Here is an 18,154-nt window from a genome sequence, read left to right as displayed (position 1 = left end):
TGCCAAATCTAGACACCGCTACAATCATATTGTTTCACCAAGGCAACTGCCCAGTACGAACGAAAGAATAAAAATGTTGTGATATGAAAAAATCTTCATACAGTTTTAAAAGAGAGTATGCAATCCATATCGGTCAACTAAGAAGGCAGTCGACGAAAACTTATATCACGGTATCATTGCTTTAACTTTCATTATTTTCTTATTTATCATAGTTTACCTTTCCGCGTTTGTCTACCCCGGACTTGACTTTTTATGAGCAACTCGGCGGGTGTTTCTGGAAAAGCAGAGGACGCTTACCCTATCGATGCACCTGGTCCATGCTCCCAGTTTTTAGTTGAGTCCGAGTTGCTAATTTACTGTTGTTACTTTGTATGTATGATTTTAGTTACTTTATGTTCTTTGTTGTGTATGTCTATATTCCATGTCTGGTCTTTGTCCCTGGATTACATTCTTTTGATTACCGCTATAACATTGTTTCCCTTGATCACTCTTACATATTCCCACAATGATATGTGGCATAGTATATCTGAACTGTTGCAATTGAAATCAAAATCTTGATATATCATTTTAACTTGAAATGTTGAAACGGATGCCCGATAACAGAGATATTTCTTTCTTTTTGCAACTAGCGATATGGAATGAAAATTAATTATGGCAAAACTATTCTCTCATTTTGAAACAAAAATGCTCATTCGATATACTTGATAAGGTCATTAATTATGATGAATAAATAAATTCCTTGGAATTCAACTGCACCCATTCTGAAGTAGATCAGCGATTTTATATGCACTTTCCAAGGCGTTTTTTTATTATTTATGTTTGAATTATGGAACCTCTGGTACGATTTCACTGCTGATGCACCAAAAAAAAAGTAAAATGCGCTTTTAAATTAAGGCATAGTTTCAGTATTAAACACAGGACCACAAAATATTGTTCCTTTGACATACTCTAATAGGACCTACCGGTGTTAGATTTGATTTTCCATTTTGATTTTGATTTGGTTTTCACTACTCATTACATAAAACTTACTTTCCCACGTATTTAGAATTAATGCTGATGATAAGCGGCTACTCTTTCATACATGTGTAAAGTAACACAAAATTTGTAATATTCGTTTGATTGGCATTTCTTGGTTTATCAAATTTCAATCAGAATGGATGACTTCTTTTATCAAATTTGTAAACTGTTACTCCAAATAATTAAACGGAAAGCACATAAAAAACGACGGTGTTTTTAATCAAATATTTCTCTCTTGGTTTAAATGTGTTTATGTTTCTGTTCGTTTGTTTCCTTTTCAAGGTTATATATTTAATTTTCATAAACTCTAACATTCAAATATTGCTTTGTTATATTTTTTACATAATTTGAAATTGTTGACTGTTAATAGTAATAATAACGGTAGCAAATATGTTTTGTCTCTTTAAAATCAATCCTCAAAGTTGATTCATTGTGTCATATAAATGTCAGAAAGATATAATCTTATTCGAAAAGATATATTATCATTTCAATAACTATACAGATAGGAGATGTAGTAAGATTGCCAATATGATAGTCTTCCACCAAAAGCCAAAAAACGAACAATCAAACTTCTAGAGGTCACCACACGACCCTCAGTGACGAACAAACCAAATACCATAAAGTACGCTGTAAAAGGCCAAAAGTAAATGAAGTCAAAATATTGATAAAAAACGAAAATCAACTTAATATATATAGAAAAGAAACATAAAACGAATAATTACAATGAACAAACAAAACAATGATAACCACTGGACTTCCAGTTCCTGGCTTGGGACAGGCACATAAAGTATGCAACGGGGTTAAACATATTTGTGAACACTCAACCCTGTCCTAACCTGGAACAATGGTTGGAAAATACAACAATAAAACTACCTGTAAAAATCTGTTGGATTCGATTTAACTCTTGAGATCGATGCAGAATACAAACGCCTTAACAAATAGGACAGAGACAACATGCTGTATCTACTTCGAAAGATTACTGGCTTTTTCTGTAAGTTAGATTAAAGTCGAAAAGCAACTGGAAAGCACGCCTTATATAGCCAAACAAAAATATCAATAAAAGCGGGCATGTGCAACAGAATGTAGTGAAACCATATCATAAAATGTCTAAGTAAAACAAGGTATTCGTGCAAATGCCAAGATAAAAGTAATGGTGTTTAAATTGCTCATTACAATTACAATGGTTCATGGGATTCATTATTCTTGAAAGTTGTAAAAGAACTAAAAAAGCCCTCGGCATACTAGAAAACATATCATAGCGTACCAATGCAATTGATCAGGCAGTTGTCTGTATTTCAACCAACAGGATTTATTGAAAACATATAATAAGATGTCTAAGTAAAATAAGGTCTTCGTGCAAATGCCAACATAAAAGTAGTGGAAGTAATGACAGGAAGTAGGACGAAATGTGATAGAGTTTATCAATATATATTTATTAATAACAGAGTCAATGTTAGAACCAATAAAAACATCATTCAAAAATTTAACAAATATACGATGAAGATATCCCTAACGGAATGTGAAATCCCATATTTTATCATGAGCATCAGTTTGTTTATTTATTCACAAATTGAAAAGTGGTTGTAATGATCTTAATTAAGGAATTCTCGCTTTTGACTTCGCCCTTTTTTTATTACAACTCATTCAAGATATTTAGCACGTGCTCTGAAATGTGGCATTATTTTATTACACATTTGATTTGCGATTTAAAGTCGAAACGTTTGAAGGGATAGAATGATTCCTTAGATGTTACGATAAGGCATTTGAATATGTTTTCGCTGATCTTTATCATCAGATCAATGTCTGACAGCAGTTTAAGATAGGAAGATGAATAAAAATTTACCATCCACTCATTGTCATATCCATCTTACAAAAAAGCGTGTATATGATACTTAATAACTTTACTTTTAGCAGAGTATTAAAATAAAAAAACCCACGAAATTCAACGGCTACAATTCTGTGAAGTAGACGGACAATACTGTGTGTCCTTTTCAACGATGAAAAACACGTGAAAACTTATTCCAAAGGCCTAAATAAAAACATATACTGAATTGTCACTCAGCTCTCTGAATTTTAGTATTCTAGAATAAAAAAATAATAATTTCTAACCATTTATATACTGTGTTGTAGATTGGATAAAAAACAGAAGAAGCACATAAACGGAAGTAATTGAAGAGGTACAATTATATATATTTTAAAAGAAATTAAACTGTTGTTTCAAACTATAAATCATATTTTATATAAAACATTATTATTACAAATATTGATTTGGATTTGGAGCATTTTTTTCGTGTGCTTCCTTTTCAAAGCGTTATATATTCATTTCACATAAATACTTATAATATTTTTATGTTTTATTTATTACATAATTGGGAAAATATTTGTTGACTCTATGATCAAATTCTGAACGTTGCATTATAGAACTCACAGATTGATATATCCTTGAAGAATTACGTTGAGTAGGATATATTTAAACCTATTTGAATCCGGAGAAAACATATTGTTATAATTCTAATAAAATCAGTTTGTTCAGTCATTCAAAAATTAAATATGCTCTGCTGAAAGCAAGATTTTTCACCAGAACAACTGCCCGGTAGAATAAGTTTAAGAAAAACTTATGCCATTGGAAGGAATATGTCTTTACAAAGAGATTGCATAACCATATAGATTCAAGTAGGCAGCCGTTGAATTTTGGACATATTTTCATCAAGGTGTCTTTGTCCTTTCTTTAAGTTTCTATAGTTTTTGTTGTTTAGGATATTAAGCCCCATGTATATGAACTTTGTTCTTTTTACTACATGATCGATTTGGGCTAAATTTCAAAATAATGGAAGGCTAGAACGTTTTCACAAATACTTTTGAAATTTACGATACGGCATTTGAATATGTTTGTCATTGATCTGATCATCGATTCGATGTCTGACAGACGCTTAAGATATGAAGTAGGAGTACACACGCACTTTCCAGTCTAACATATGGTGTTGTCATTTCAAGCTTACCAAAACACTTGTTTAAGATCATAACATTTCTTTGAGCTGGATTATCAAATTTTCCTTTCAATACCACTATTGCAGTTCTAAAGAAATACTATTCTGTGCGTCTTTATCAAGGATGAAAAACGGTTTCAAGCCGAGCCTCAAATATACAGGACAAATGTAGGTAAAAGTATTCTTGAAAGCTTACTTCTAAATGTGTTTCAATGAAAACATAATCAAAACTTTATAATTCAGAAGTTGTTATTTTTCAATTCTATTCTATAAAGTTATAACAACGTGTTTGTAGATGGACCAAAAAAAGGGCGAAGCAGAAATACGGGAAAAAATGGAAATCGAAGTAAAAGATTTAAAATACCAGGTAAATGTTTGTTTTCATAAAATACTTCACTACTAGACAAAATAGAGACTGATATGACCATTCACAGTCGCTTCATAAAATGTCTCAACCAACGATGTATCTGCCTAAGAGAAACACATTTTGTCTTCCACAACGGTAAAAAGGGTTATATCAGTCATTTTATTTTAAAAAAAGTTCAGTTATGTATTTGTTGGCTATGTTTACGTTTTTTATTTGTTGAATTATTTAAAACATGTTTATGGCAACGCATTTTGGTTTGCATTGGACAAAAATGTCCACATAAACACATTTTGCGTTGTGGTAGACAAAAAGGGTCAACCTCAATGCACAAAAACAATGAATTAGACCTTTTTTGTCCTAGTCAACAGCAAAGGAAATAGACGGAAAAGACAGATTCACAAAAAAAAACTAAACGACAAACCCGATGATTTCTCATTCCATAATGTCAACTTTCCTTTCGTCTGTGACATCATCCCTCCTGCACCTGCGCATGGAATTTTCTTATTACAACTCATTAGTTATGCCAGAGCTTTCCAAAATTACGCGGACTTTTGTAGACACTAACACTGAGACTTCTGGGACAGGGTAATGTTGCTTCAAGATTAAAGTCATCTCTACAAAAGTTTTATGGTCGATAACATGAAGTCGTGGGTCGCTATGATATATGAATCTGACCCATGAAAACTGATTTGTTCACCGTGTCATAGTATCCTCTTTAATCTACCCCGGTACCCCGGACATGACATTTATGAAGGAACTCGGCGGGTGTGTTTTTTTTAACAGGATGTTTACCCTACTGGTGCAACTGCTCCATGTTACTAGTTTTTAGTGTAGTGTGGGTAACTCATTAACTATATTGTCTTTGTGTGTATGTCTTTGTTCCATGGCTAGTCTTTATTCTTGAACAATATTCTTGTGATTATTTTTCCAATTTTAGGATGGATATTTCTGCTTGAATCTTCGTTCCCTTGTACATATTAATGTACATTTCTTTGTCAACCAATCTAATACTTAATATGGTGTGAATATACGCATCTCTTTTTACATATAGGTCTTACTGATTTTATATGTAGTTGCTATGTTGACGATCAAATTTTGATGGCCCCCCTCCCCCACCCGGTCCTTATTTTGGTAATCCAGGAGAGCCTACGTCTTGGCCTTATAGTGTTCTCAGGATAGTTGCTATATGACTTTGGAATATAAAGAACTAATCCTTAACTTATCCACTTATCCAGGAAAAGAGCCGCCTGTGATTCGTGGAAAATTGTAATAAATATTTACCATACCAATAAAATTTGACTCGGTATAAAACATAAAAGTGTTAGTATAAAACTCAACAAATGATTATATTTTGGTAATAGTAAATCAAGATCCTTTCTTCACAATGTATGGATTTTAGCTACTTAGATAATAACTTTCTGGATATTCGCAATTCATTCGTCTGGGTAAAAACTTTTCTTTTTGCATGTTCTTAGTTAAAAGATACAAATATACCAATCATATAAATTATGAAAATTTCGAGATGCTGTACTCTTGTTTCAAGTGATAATGTCATATCAGCAGAATCAGAACACAATACTAAGGATGTTCACTATTCCATATTGAATTGTATACAAGAAGTACTCAAAATCAATAATAATGAAACAGGAAGCTAATCCAGCACCGATATATTATACCAAGTTTGTCATAGAATTGTTAGAACCTTTGTTTGTTTGCTTGCTTTATTGATTGAATGTTTATTTCTTTATAATTTGTCTGCGATTTTATGTTAACAAATAAGTTACTTGTATTATGATATCGACTTTTTATTTTAATGTAAAAATGGTTTTTTATCTATAATTGTTAACTTATAGTTTTATTAATAAAACGACATCTTAATATGATTTAAAAAAAAACATCGATCTTTTGTCTATGTATAATTTTATCCCGAAATTAGAATTATTCGTCTTTTAAGTGTATCATTGAAAAGTAATATCATTATACTTTTTTGGAAACTTCAACTTGTGACGTTTCTGCAGCGGCATCTGAAATTGATAATACGTGGGATCTAAATCATGCGTACCTTGAAAAAAAAACTATTTCAAATCATTTTCCAAATATACGGGAGAAAATGCTTTCAAAATGCTTGAATTTTCATAGACAACATTTTTGTCCAGTGCGGTGGACGCGCTTTTCAGCGAACGGTCGGAATTCCAATGACAACAAAGAACATAATTAACCAAAATAATACAAACAAAAAAACAAAAGCAAATGTGCAACTCGGCCTCTAAAAACTGGGAGAATTGGCCAGGTGCTCCGATAGGGTAAGCATCCTCTGTTTTTCTAGAAACATCCACCGAGTTGGTCATAATAGGTCAAGTCCGTGTTCGACAAAAAAGGTCAGAAAAACTATGACACATTTAATAAATCAGTTTTCGTGGTGTAGATAGATGATACACCGTAACGATCCCCGAGTTCATGATGATAACCATAAAAAAACTTCTGTAGTGATGACTTCAATCTTGTAGCAACAAAACCCTGTTCCAGAAGCCTAATTTTAAGAAATCTAGCGCGGAACAAAAAGTCTGTGTACTTACGGCAAGCTCAGGCATAACGAGTTTTGATATGTAAACTCCATACGCAGGCACGGAATGGATGTTGCCACAGATGGGGGGTGGGGAGTTTACAATACAAGTACTTTGGTGTTGCGATCTATAACATTCCCGAAACCAAGATTGTTTAACAATAATACTTCATCTATATGGCGGAAACTGAGATTATAGGATCTAGTTAAATGATATCCCTTCCTTTACAGTAACTAAAATCATACATACAAAGTAACAAAAGCAAATGAGCAACTCGGACTCCACTAAAAACTGGGAGCATGGACCGGTTGGGTAAGCGTCCTCTGCTTTTCTAGAAACACCCGCCGAGTTGCTCATAAAAAGTCGAGTACGTGGTAGACAAACGAGGAAAGGAAAACTATGACCCGTTGAATAAATCAGTTTTTACGGTGCAGATGGATACAACATAACGATCCCCGAGTTCATGATGACGACCATAAAACTTCTGTAGTGATGACAAAGTTCCTCAAGAATTTTGTTTATCTTTGATTACTGTCTATTATAGATTTTTCTATAAAATAAAATAAATCTATATACGTCAAGGAGTGGAGCCAGGCCAAACTTTTTGTTACATATTTTTTTTTAATTCGAGCGAAATTTATGCACAACTGAGCAAATAGTAACCTAGAAATCCTCTGTTTTTAACATCACGCAATCCGCGCCTTCAGTCTAAAATATTAATCTGCGTAATGCTTGTCAAGGGCGTGGTGCTCCATTATTTGCCAATAACAAAGATTTTCTTTTCGTTATCTTTTAGTTCTGAAAAAATGTATGTACAAGAAATGTGTGTTCGATTTGTAAACACCCTTGCATGAATGCCTCGTTTAATAACCTGGACCCGGTTTACGAACTCAATTTTATGGAAAATTCAATTGCGAGAAATCTTAGGTAGCTGTCTCTGTAAGAATCATGTAAAATCTGAAAAATGTGATACACCCAAAGCAAGGCTATTTTTATATTTATAATTAATTTGTTTTATGGGTCTATATTATGAAATGTCTTTTTATTCATTCATATTTTCCTGTTCTTAGGAGATATAATTTTTATCTCCATAGAACACAGGTTATATGAAAAATCGAATGTTAATTTGTATTTACTTTGGCAATTCAGATAAAATGTCAAAAAATAAAAATATGTAGCCTTTTCACCCATGAATTACATTTTGCATAATTCTCAGCTGGAGTGCTACTTAATTCTTTATAATTTGTCCCCCAAAATTGTCTTGCCACGCATCGTGTGACCTTTAGTTCTATGTCCACCCCTAACCTGAAATAACGAATTCCCCATGTATGAATTTTATACTATTTTAACAAATGATAGAAAGTTTTGGAGCATAGATCGGAATTTTAGCATGCGCGTCTTTCAGACTGGGATGTATTGTATTATATCGCTTTCCGTCTGTCTCTCCGTCACTCACATTTCGTACATTTACTCGAAAATGCTGTCAATAATACCCAACTTTTTTTAAGAGTGATTGGTTGTAGATAGATTTGAGCTTCCGTTAGATTTTATTAAATTTCGGGACTTTATTCGAACAAGGATAAAGTAGCAAAAATTTTGTACTATACCCCCACCCCACCCCCCCCCCCCCACCCCAACCAAAAATACGTAAAGCAATGCCCCAGTGTCCAGAAAACGTCGATTATTTTTTTTAGGTAGAAATAATTAAAGATGTAATAGGTATTCAGTAGTCTAATAAAAGTAAACATCTCCTTAATTTAAATATTCTTTGTTGCAAAAAAACTAAGAATCACTTTACTGCGTAAGGTTTTTTTTATCTTTAACTTTTTTTTCTTTTTATTTAATGTGTTTTTTTGCGCTTTACTCTATTAATTATGGATGATGATTCAAAGAAATAGATAGTTCGAACGCAGCCTTCCTTCTTTCGTGTATCATCAGTCGACGCTAGTTTTTGCGTCTTCCCATTTAAGTCATTTTGTACAAATTGCGACAACCATATGACCTATTCAGTTGTAATACAGATAGAGAATAAAACATTACGATGATCGCCATTGTAAGGGACGGGATGTTTGCCCTATATTTTCGGCAAAACGGTATTTTGTTTACGGACGATTGGTATCCACCAATTATCACCGAATAACAGAGTAATAATGTTTGTTGTTGTGGCTTCGCTAAATCCATGGGTCCCAGTCGATATCTCTTTTAAGTGTTCCATAAAACATGATTTTGCATGCACTGAGCTGCCATAATGGTATATAATTCGTGTTACATCCTATTGCTAATAGATAAATATTGTAATGTAAATATGTAAAAAAAATATGACTGTTGTTTTTTCTTTAAAAAAACAAGAAGACCATTATCTCACTGAAAATTCAATTAATTAGGATTGATTTGTTTTTATTTTGATAAAATAATGACATCACAAATTAATATGTTTTGTTTAAAAATAATTCGATAAACAATTTCTTTTTTAAGATGGGTTGTCTGATAGATAGATTGAACAAGTTGGATAAAAACAACCTCGAAAAAAAGATTGAAGAAAAGATCAATGATGCATTAAAGATAAAGGAAACTGAAATGACTGGAAAGATTGCTGAAAGAATGAAAACACATGCAGCTGAACAGACAAAATACATATATGATAAAGTAGAGAAAACAACAGCGGGATCGACAAAACGTATGGACGAACAATTGAAAACAAAAGAAAAAGAGCTTTACATGAAGATCGATGATGCATTAAAGGAAAGGGAAACTGAACTTACAAGAAAGATTGCTGACAAAATGGAAACACTTGCAGCTGAACAGACAAAATACATATATGATAAAGTAGAGAAAACAACAGCGGGATCGACAAAGCTTATGGACGAACAATTGAAAACAAAAGTAAAAGAGCTTTACATGAAGATCGATGATGCATTAAAGAAAACGGAAACTGAACTTACAAGAAAGATTGCTGAAAACATGGAAACACATGCAGCTGAACAGACAAAATACATAAATGATGAAGTAGAGAAAACAACAGCGGGATCGAGAAAGCTTATGGACGAACAATTGAAAACAAAAGAAAAAGAGCTTTACATGAAGATCGATGATGCATTAAAGAAAAAGGAAACTGAACTTACAAGAAAGATTGCTGACAAAATGGAAACACTTGCAGCTGAACAGACAAAAACAATAAATGATAATGTAGAGACAAAAACAGCGGGATCGACAAAGCTTATGGACGAACAATTGAAAACAAAAGAAAAAGATCTTTACATGAAGATCGATGATGCATTAAAGAAAAAGGAAACTGAACTTACAAGAAAGATTGCTGAAAACATGGAAACACATGCAGCTGAACAGACAAAATACATATATGATAAAGTAGAGAAAACAACAGCGGGATCGACAAAGCTTATGGACGAACAATTGAAAACAAAAGAAAAAGAGCTTTACATGAAGATCGATGATGCATTAAAGAAAAAGGAAACTGAACTTACAAGAAAGATTGCTGACAAAATGGAAACACTTGCAGCTGAACAGACAAAAACAATAAATGATAATGTAGAGACAAAAACAGCGGAATCGACAAAACTTATAGACGAACAATTGAAAACAAAAGAACAAGATCTTTACATGAAGATCGATGATGCATTAAAGAAAACGGAAACTGAACTTACAAGAAAGATTGCTGAAAACATGGCAACACATGCAGCTGCACAGACAAAATACATAAATGATGAAGTAGAGAAAACAACAGCGGGATCGACAAAGCTTATGGACGAACAATTGAAAACAAAAGAAAAAGATCTTTACATGAAGATCGATGATGCATTAAAGAAAAAGGAAACTGAACTTACAAGAAAGATTGCTGACAAAATGGAAACACTTGCAGCTGAACAGACAAAAACAATAAATGATAATGTAGAGACAAAAACAGCGGGATCGACAAAGCTTATGGACGAACAATTGAAAACAAAAGAAAAAGATCTTTACATGAAGATCGATGATGCATTAAAGAAAAAGGAAACTGAACTTACAAGAAAGATTGCTGAAAACATGGCAACACATGCAGCTGAACAGACAAAATACATATATGATAAAGTAGAGAAAACATCAGCGGGATCGACAAAGCTTATGGACGAACAATTGAAAACAAAAGTAAAAGGGCTTTACATGAAGATCGATGATGCATTAAAGAAAACGGAAACTGAACTTACAAGAAAGATTGCTGAAAACATGGAAACACATGCAGCTGAACAGACAAAATACATAAATGATGAAGTAGAGAAAAAATTAGCGGGATTGACAAGGCTTATAGGTGAAGAATTGAGAATAAAAGAAAATCTTGAGATAAAAATTGATGAACAAATAAAACATTTAACAACAAGTGGGTTTCAACATATGTTAGATAAATTTAAAGAAATGTTTAATGATATGGATGCCGAGGAGACGGCTAATTACAACAACAAAATAGCAAATAGTAAACTGGGATTGCCGACTGACAGTTTTATCGAACATATAGTAGATCAACTGACAAAAGTGATAGAGGATCAGGTAAAGACAACAGAACTTACGGAAAAGGCAACCAAAGAGATAAAAGAATTACAGGAAGAGTTATGTAGATTACAGAGAGCTAATGCTAGAACTGACGTAAGTACATTCCTCAGATAATTAAATTGAGTTTCCTAAAAAATTGAAATCCTTTTAAATGCGCTCATTATGTAAGTAGTCTCTGCAAATCTTTAAAAAATTCATTGTAATATACATGTGTAATGCAGCAATATCTTGATAAAAATGTCTTAAATGTTACAAAGGAATAATTATTGTCTATACATTTTAGGTTATGCCAACAGAAAGCCGGCTTAGTAAATTTATCCATAGACCAGTACTATTGATCGTGGTAAGAAACTTTTTATATAAAGCGAAATCTTCTAACTGTTAAAGGTCATTCAGTTTTTCAGGGTAAGTAGAAAAGTGATATATGTTTATATGTCGTTATAGTCGTCGTTATCAATGTCCAAAACTCTTAAAACAAGTTGAGTAATGGAAAGCAAACTTGGAGACACGGTTTTACTTTGTGAAAGAGTAATCAAGGGAACCAGGTTACACAGACAAAATGGCCGCTATAAGCTTTATAGGATTCTTATTTTCAAAGTTTTCAAGGATCACCTATTCTGAAACTGCAGGTGCTAATGTTTTGAACATGATTAGGGTTGATTCCCTTCTAGAAACTTTTCTTTTTGTGTGGCTTAGGTGGCTCAGAGGGTAGTCGAGATGGTAATTATGGGGACCTCTTTAGATAATGAATTTCTCGTGTCAATGGATCGAATGAAACCACAACATGATTTCAAATTCTCTAGTCAAGCGATTCAGCATCTTTAGAGCTTCTAGCTTAAATAAGATATTGAAACTTTTGTTTAACGGAGAAGAAGCTATAATGCACAGAGGGAAAGTGTTGTCGTAATCGAATTTATTCCAGTGATTCATGTTTTTGTTTCTTGATGCATTTTGATAAATTACGAATAGGTAGTAATTGTTTAAGCAAAGCAAAACAGTTCATTGATCCTACTTTACCACAAAGCACAGGATAAAACATGAGGACAAAAATACACTAACATTGTTATTCAAAGAACAATAATTATGCTTAATGTGTTTCATATATGTTGGGTTAAATATCAATGAATTAAATGCTGGCATGACACGTTCTACATTCTATTGACAAATCTTTATTCAATTAAGTAATGCAAGTACTAAAACCTTAATTTAAAATTTCAGATTTTGTCTGATTTTGTATGAGAATTTTATCTAAATACCAAAATGACGCAGTCATTCAAAATCATATTCGAATTCGTGAATAATTGATTCTTGTAAACAAAACTTTGACGGAATGAAAACATAATCACCTGCCAAACAATAGAAATTCAGAAAACATAAAACATGCAACAAAGAGGTCACACAACCTAAATGGAATACAACGCGTACATTAAAGCAAGCAGCACGAAGCCTCTCAAACCAAGGTTGAAATTCCTGCACTATGAAAACCAATTTGTTCAGCGTGTAATGATTTCCTTTCTTCCATCGTCAACCCCGGATTTGAAATTTAATGAGCAACTTGGTGTTTCCAGAGGATGCTAACACTACCGGTGCATCTGGTCCATGCTTTTTTTAAGTGGAGTCCAAGTGGCTCATTTAATTCTGTTTGTCTTATGTTGGTTATTTCACGTCAGTTATTGTATGTGTCTGTTTTCTCTGATTAGTTATTAGTTTTTATCCTTGGATTATATTCCCTTAAATTCCGTCAGAACCTTGGTTCCCTTGATTTCTCTTGGATTAAGATCTGGTAGGTTTATCTCTGAACCGCTCTGCGTAGCTATTTGACGGATTGATGGCAGATTATTGTTCTATTGCAGTCAAATTGTTACTGATCTGGTTGTAGTCATGTGTTGTAACGAATGTTCGATTTATGTTAATTTCAGATTTTTTTATTGGAACGAATCTTAGACAATGCAATTGTAAATCAACTTTGAATTAATGATATTAGATTCACGTTTCAAATTTCATAAAAAAAGCAAATATAACAGAAAAATAATGAAATTAATTTTTAAAAATCTACGTCATTTAGAAAAAAATGTACAAAATGAAAACAGACGAAACAAAATATTCAGTAAAATGTATGAACCAATAGTTAATCACGTGATGTGAAACGGAAGGATCGATTCAAAGTATCGACGACTGACCTTAAACTGATCAATAATGAAATGTTATTTCACGGATCGGTTCAGACACTGTAGCAGTTTCAGTTGTTTTGTAAGCCACCCACCATGAAAATCATATCCATATAAAGAAAAGTAAGAGTATGACAGATGGAGGTCAAACTAGGACATGTTTACGATCCTTACATTTATGCGACAAAACTGTTTGCGAATAGCTATTATTTCAGCCGTTAAGCCCTATAACTTTCTGGCCGATCGATTTGTATTATGAGAATATCGTACTCAGGAGCAGTTGAAATGATCATATATAGAAGCGGATAAGAAATTAAAGTCATTGCTTTTTTATAGGTTTTAAATAAAACATAAAATATAGATACTCCCATATCAAAGATTTTAGTTACAACACAGTCAATATAAAAATACCGCTACAATATTAAAATTATGTTCGGATTATGAACAGATCACCAAATAGTGCAATAAATATTAATACTTTCCACAAAATTTGTCAAATTAAATGTTTTCATTCTTAAAGTCATACATATTTTTCTAGGCATTCATATTTGGCTGTGGAGCGTTACCAGTATTGCTATTGCGAAAATGGAATTTTAAAGGAGGCAATCACCTTTGTGTGCATCCGTGCAGTATGGGTCTACTAGATAAATCTTCTCGTATTTTCTTACTTTATTAAATCTTAGCACATGAGTGAAGTGTTCCGTTGGATTGTTGTGCTTTATATTTGTAAAAAAAATATATATTGTAGTGACGTTTTTACTTTGAATGTATATCATGCAACAAAACCTTGTAAGTCATCGATGACCAATTATACCCATGTATATTTTTTTTTGTCGATGAACAAGAATGGCAAATATATTCTACATAAGCTTACTCAAATAGCAACATTGTTGCTTTTATTTAAACTTTACAATTTAATTTTTGTGGTAATTATTTGAACTTTATAACTTTCCCATTTCTAGTTAGAAATTATGATAGAAATCTTCACTTAACTGCAAAACAATTTAAAACGTCATCAGATAAAGATATACATGTATTTCAAAGATACTTTTTAATTGTTTTTTTCAGACATACCCATTGAAATCGCAACCTAAGCGATATAGGTACCCCAGTTCAAAGATTATAAAACCGTTGGTAATCATTCAGTACTGCCAGTCAATATGAAAAAATTTACATTGTGATATAGGTTTATTAAACAAACATCAAATAGTGCTATAAATATTGGGAATTTCTTTACAACGGTCCAACATTTACTGTGTCTTTATTCTTGAAAGAATAATCAAGGAAACCAAGGTTATAGTGGTAATCAAAAGATTGAAATCCAGGGACAAATACCAGACATCAATATAACAGACATACACAACAAAGAACATAAAGTAACTAAAATCATACATACAAAGTAACAAAAGCAAATGAGCAACTCGGGCTCCACTAAAACTGGGAGCACGGACCAGGTGCACCGATAGAGTAAGCGTACTCTGCTTTTCTAGAAAAACCCGCCGAGTTGCGCAAATAAGTTTTCAGTTGAAGTCGTGCATATTGTTTCTAGGCATTTATATTTAGTTGTAGGGTTGGATTGCTCTGTTTTATTTTTGTAAAATGATATATTCTGATTGATTGATTGTTGGGGTTTAACGTCCGAGCAGCAATACTTCAGCTATATTCAGACAATGAACATGAAATGGATGATAAAATGAACATGAATGATGATGAAATGAAAAAAGGATGGGACATAAGGGTAATAGGATCGAAATATTTTGATTGCCACAATAAAAAGGGAAGGATGAGTAAGGTCGGACAATTTAGCCTCCTGTGGCGGAGCGCAAAGGTTCCTACTCCTATTGAATACTACAGCAGGGTTCTTTAACGTGCTAGGAACGTGGCATCTTTCCCAACACGGTGCACTACTATGGTAGTACAATATAGTTAGGTCATTTCTGAAAATTTTGTCTCATTTTGTTGCAATAAAGCTGTTTTGAGGCAGTACACACAGAAATTTTTAGTGTTTTGTAATAAAAAAGTGAATATTTTCTAAATTCTTGGTGTGTGGAGATTCTAGTCATTTATAAGTAATTTAGTGATTATTCTTATAAAATCCAGTAGCCATGTTAACATACTGAAAAAAATATTACTGAGTTTTAGTACAAATCAGGGGTGCCTTTCCAAAACTGACAGCCAAATACTATGTTTTATAGAATATCAGGCACTTGGACACTACCACAGGATGAAAGCATGCATGGAGTAGGTGGAAAAAAAGGTAAAAATAATAAGACCCTTTCCGATTCATTCTCTCACAATTTTAGTCCCAAAAGTTCGTGCGAAATAAGGTATTTTGAAAATAAGCAATCTAATGCTGAGGAGAGATCCTAATACGGCAGGGGACTGAAACATTCCGGATACGATTTTTCATTTATATTACACCTGTTCACCATAACATATATTACATCTGTCTATGTATAAATATTTATCTACATTTAATCAATATATCCACCAAATTTCAACTTTTAATATTAAGTTTTACAAAATTTGACCGGGATAACTTGGCTTGGTGTGCGAAACAGTGCGCCTTAATGTAACTGTATATTGCATCCTATGGTTTGCCGTCAGGTTTTCCGTATTAAAGCCTGACAACCCCAGCATGTAACATGCCAGGGGTACCCACTTCCACCTCCTGGGGCACACATCTCATTGCTCTGTGGGCAGAGCGCCTAGCCCCCGGCTAGGTTTCTGAGCACTATTTAGTCGCTTTTTACGACAAGCTCAGCGCTGCTGCATGCCTATTCTTTTAACACCCGGACCTGCACGGGGCTTAAATTATATATTCTATTGACGTTTTTAATTTGAGTGTATATCATGCAACCAAAGCTTGTAAGTATTTTCGTCATCGATGACCAAGTATACTTATCTGAATGTATATTATTTTGTCGACGAACAAGCATGCCAAAGATATAAAATAAAAGCTTATTAAAAGTAAAATTTGTGTCCTTATTATTTAAAACTTTACAACTGCATTACCTAAAGCTAATTTGATTTAATGATAGATATATTTACACTAAACTACACAGCAGTTCAAAACGTCATCAGATGAAGTTATTTTTCTTAATGCATACATGTAAACAAAGTCTTTTATAGACAAATAAATTAAGCTTGAATATTTTAATTTATCGATGACAGCGATATTGAGCAGTGAAGCACAGTTCTGTCTTTAAACCAGACAGAACCTTAATTAATTCGCGCTTAACTTAACCCCCGAAATATTTTTATTGGTAATCCCTCAGTAGCATTATAAAAACTGTATTCGACAATTAAAGCGCAAATGAAATTTTGGTCACTGGAGATATTTTAAAAGTTTGGTAATGTTCTACAGTAGATAAAGACAGGAACAATTTCCCGCCAGAATTTTACATTATAACCAGTGATATATACACTGATCTCTTATCTTTGCTATAAGATGGGAAGCCTATAGCTCCAACATGTTTTGACAATAATGAAAAATTTTGATATAGATATCAAAGAAAATGTATCTAACTTAAATTTCATGTATTTTATGTTCTGTAGAGTACATCCCTGCCCTAAGACTAGACTGAAGTGTAAGATTAGTGATTCTTGCTTTTCTAAATCTCAAAAAATATTTTGACTAAAAATCCTCATAGAAACTGTTTTTTTAAAAAATCAGATGTGCAAATGAAAGTTGGAAACTAAAATTTAGGTTACATTCTACTACAGAAAAGTACGGAAAATTTCCCGCCAAAATATTTACACTATAACCAGTCAAAATTTATATAATGACATATAGCATATCCAAGCAAAACCTGGAGAGTTGTTTTAGGACATAAAAATGCGTTTGAACAGTTTCATTAATGATCTCGAAAAATGATACTGTAAAAGTTTTTTTCGCAGTGATTAAATTTTTGCTATATTATAGTGGAACGTGTGTGGGCACTAAAATAAAGTACAGCGAAAATTTGGATCATATTTCGGTTATTCACTATCCTATTTATTATATGGATTTCATTCATTATTCCGTAGCAATTTTCAACATAAATACAAAATTGTGTGAATGGCCGGTCGATATTCGTGTCTCGACGTTTTTGCGGAAGAAAGTCCGAGAGTGAAATAAGAGAATTTTTTTAAATAGTGCGAAATATCGAATTGTTTTACACGTGAATAATATCAAAAAATAATCATGTTTATATACACTTTGCCAATAATTTAACAATTGACTATAGCGAACATTTCTAAAACGATACATGATATATAAATACTAAACTTGTAGGACAGAGATTACAATTTCCTTACAAACAACTATGAGACACTGAAACTGATGGCATTTAGTAAAACAATGCGTAAATTTAGTGGATTCTTTATTTTTGTAGTTAGATTGACAAAATAGTTAATCCTGTAACAAATATAAAATAATGACATAAGCAATTGTACTAAGGGAGATAACACTAACCCTTAAAAATGAATATTAGAACTCTAGAGAAACAAAATGAAATATGGAACTCA

At 32.7% G+C, this 18,154-nt stretch overlaps 1 protein-coding gene across 1 annotated transcript in view; it reads left to right on the top strand.

Moving 5' to 3' along the window:
- The window catches only part of LOC148606180 (uncharacterized), a 32,508-nt gene extending 15,887 nt beyond the window's left edge, over window positions 1–16,621 (top strand). Inside the window, exons 2-6 of the mRNA XM_088543629.1 lie at window positions 3,148–3,194; window positions 4,300–4,371; window positions 9,411–11,570; window positions 11,761–11,820; window positions 14,184–16,621. Coding sequence (XP_088399755.1) covers window positions 4,300–4,371; window positions 9,411–11,570; window positions 11,761–11,820; window positions 14,184–14,321 — 2,430 coding nt within the window. The 5' untranslated portion in view covers window positions 3,148–3,194 and the 3' untranslated portion in view covers window positions 14,322–16,621. The remainder of the gene's footprint in view (window positions 1–3,147; window positions 3,195–4,299; window positions 4,372–9,410; window positions 11,571–11,760; window positions 11,821–14,183) is intronic.
- The last annotated feature ends 1,533 nt before the right edge of the window (window positions 16,622–18,154 follow it).

The sequence above is a fragment of the Perna viridis genome, chromosome 9, assembly GCF_037379345.1.
Source record: "Perna viridis isolate PV_CMFRI_1.1 ecotype Kerala chromosome 9, ASM3737934v1, whole genome shotgun sequence".
NCBI lineage: Eukaryota > Metazoa > Mollusca > Bivalvia > Mytilida > Mytilidae > Perna > Perna viridis.
Note: the sequence above shows the minus strand (reverse complement) of the source record. Positions and strands in the feature narration are given on the sequence as shown.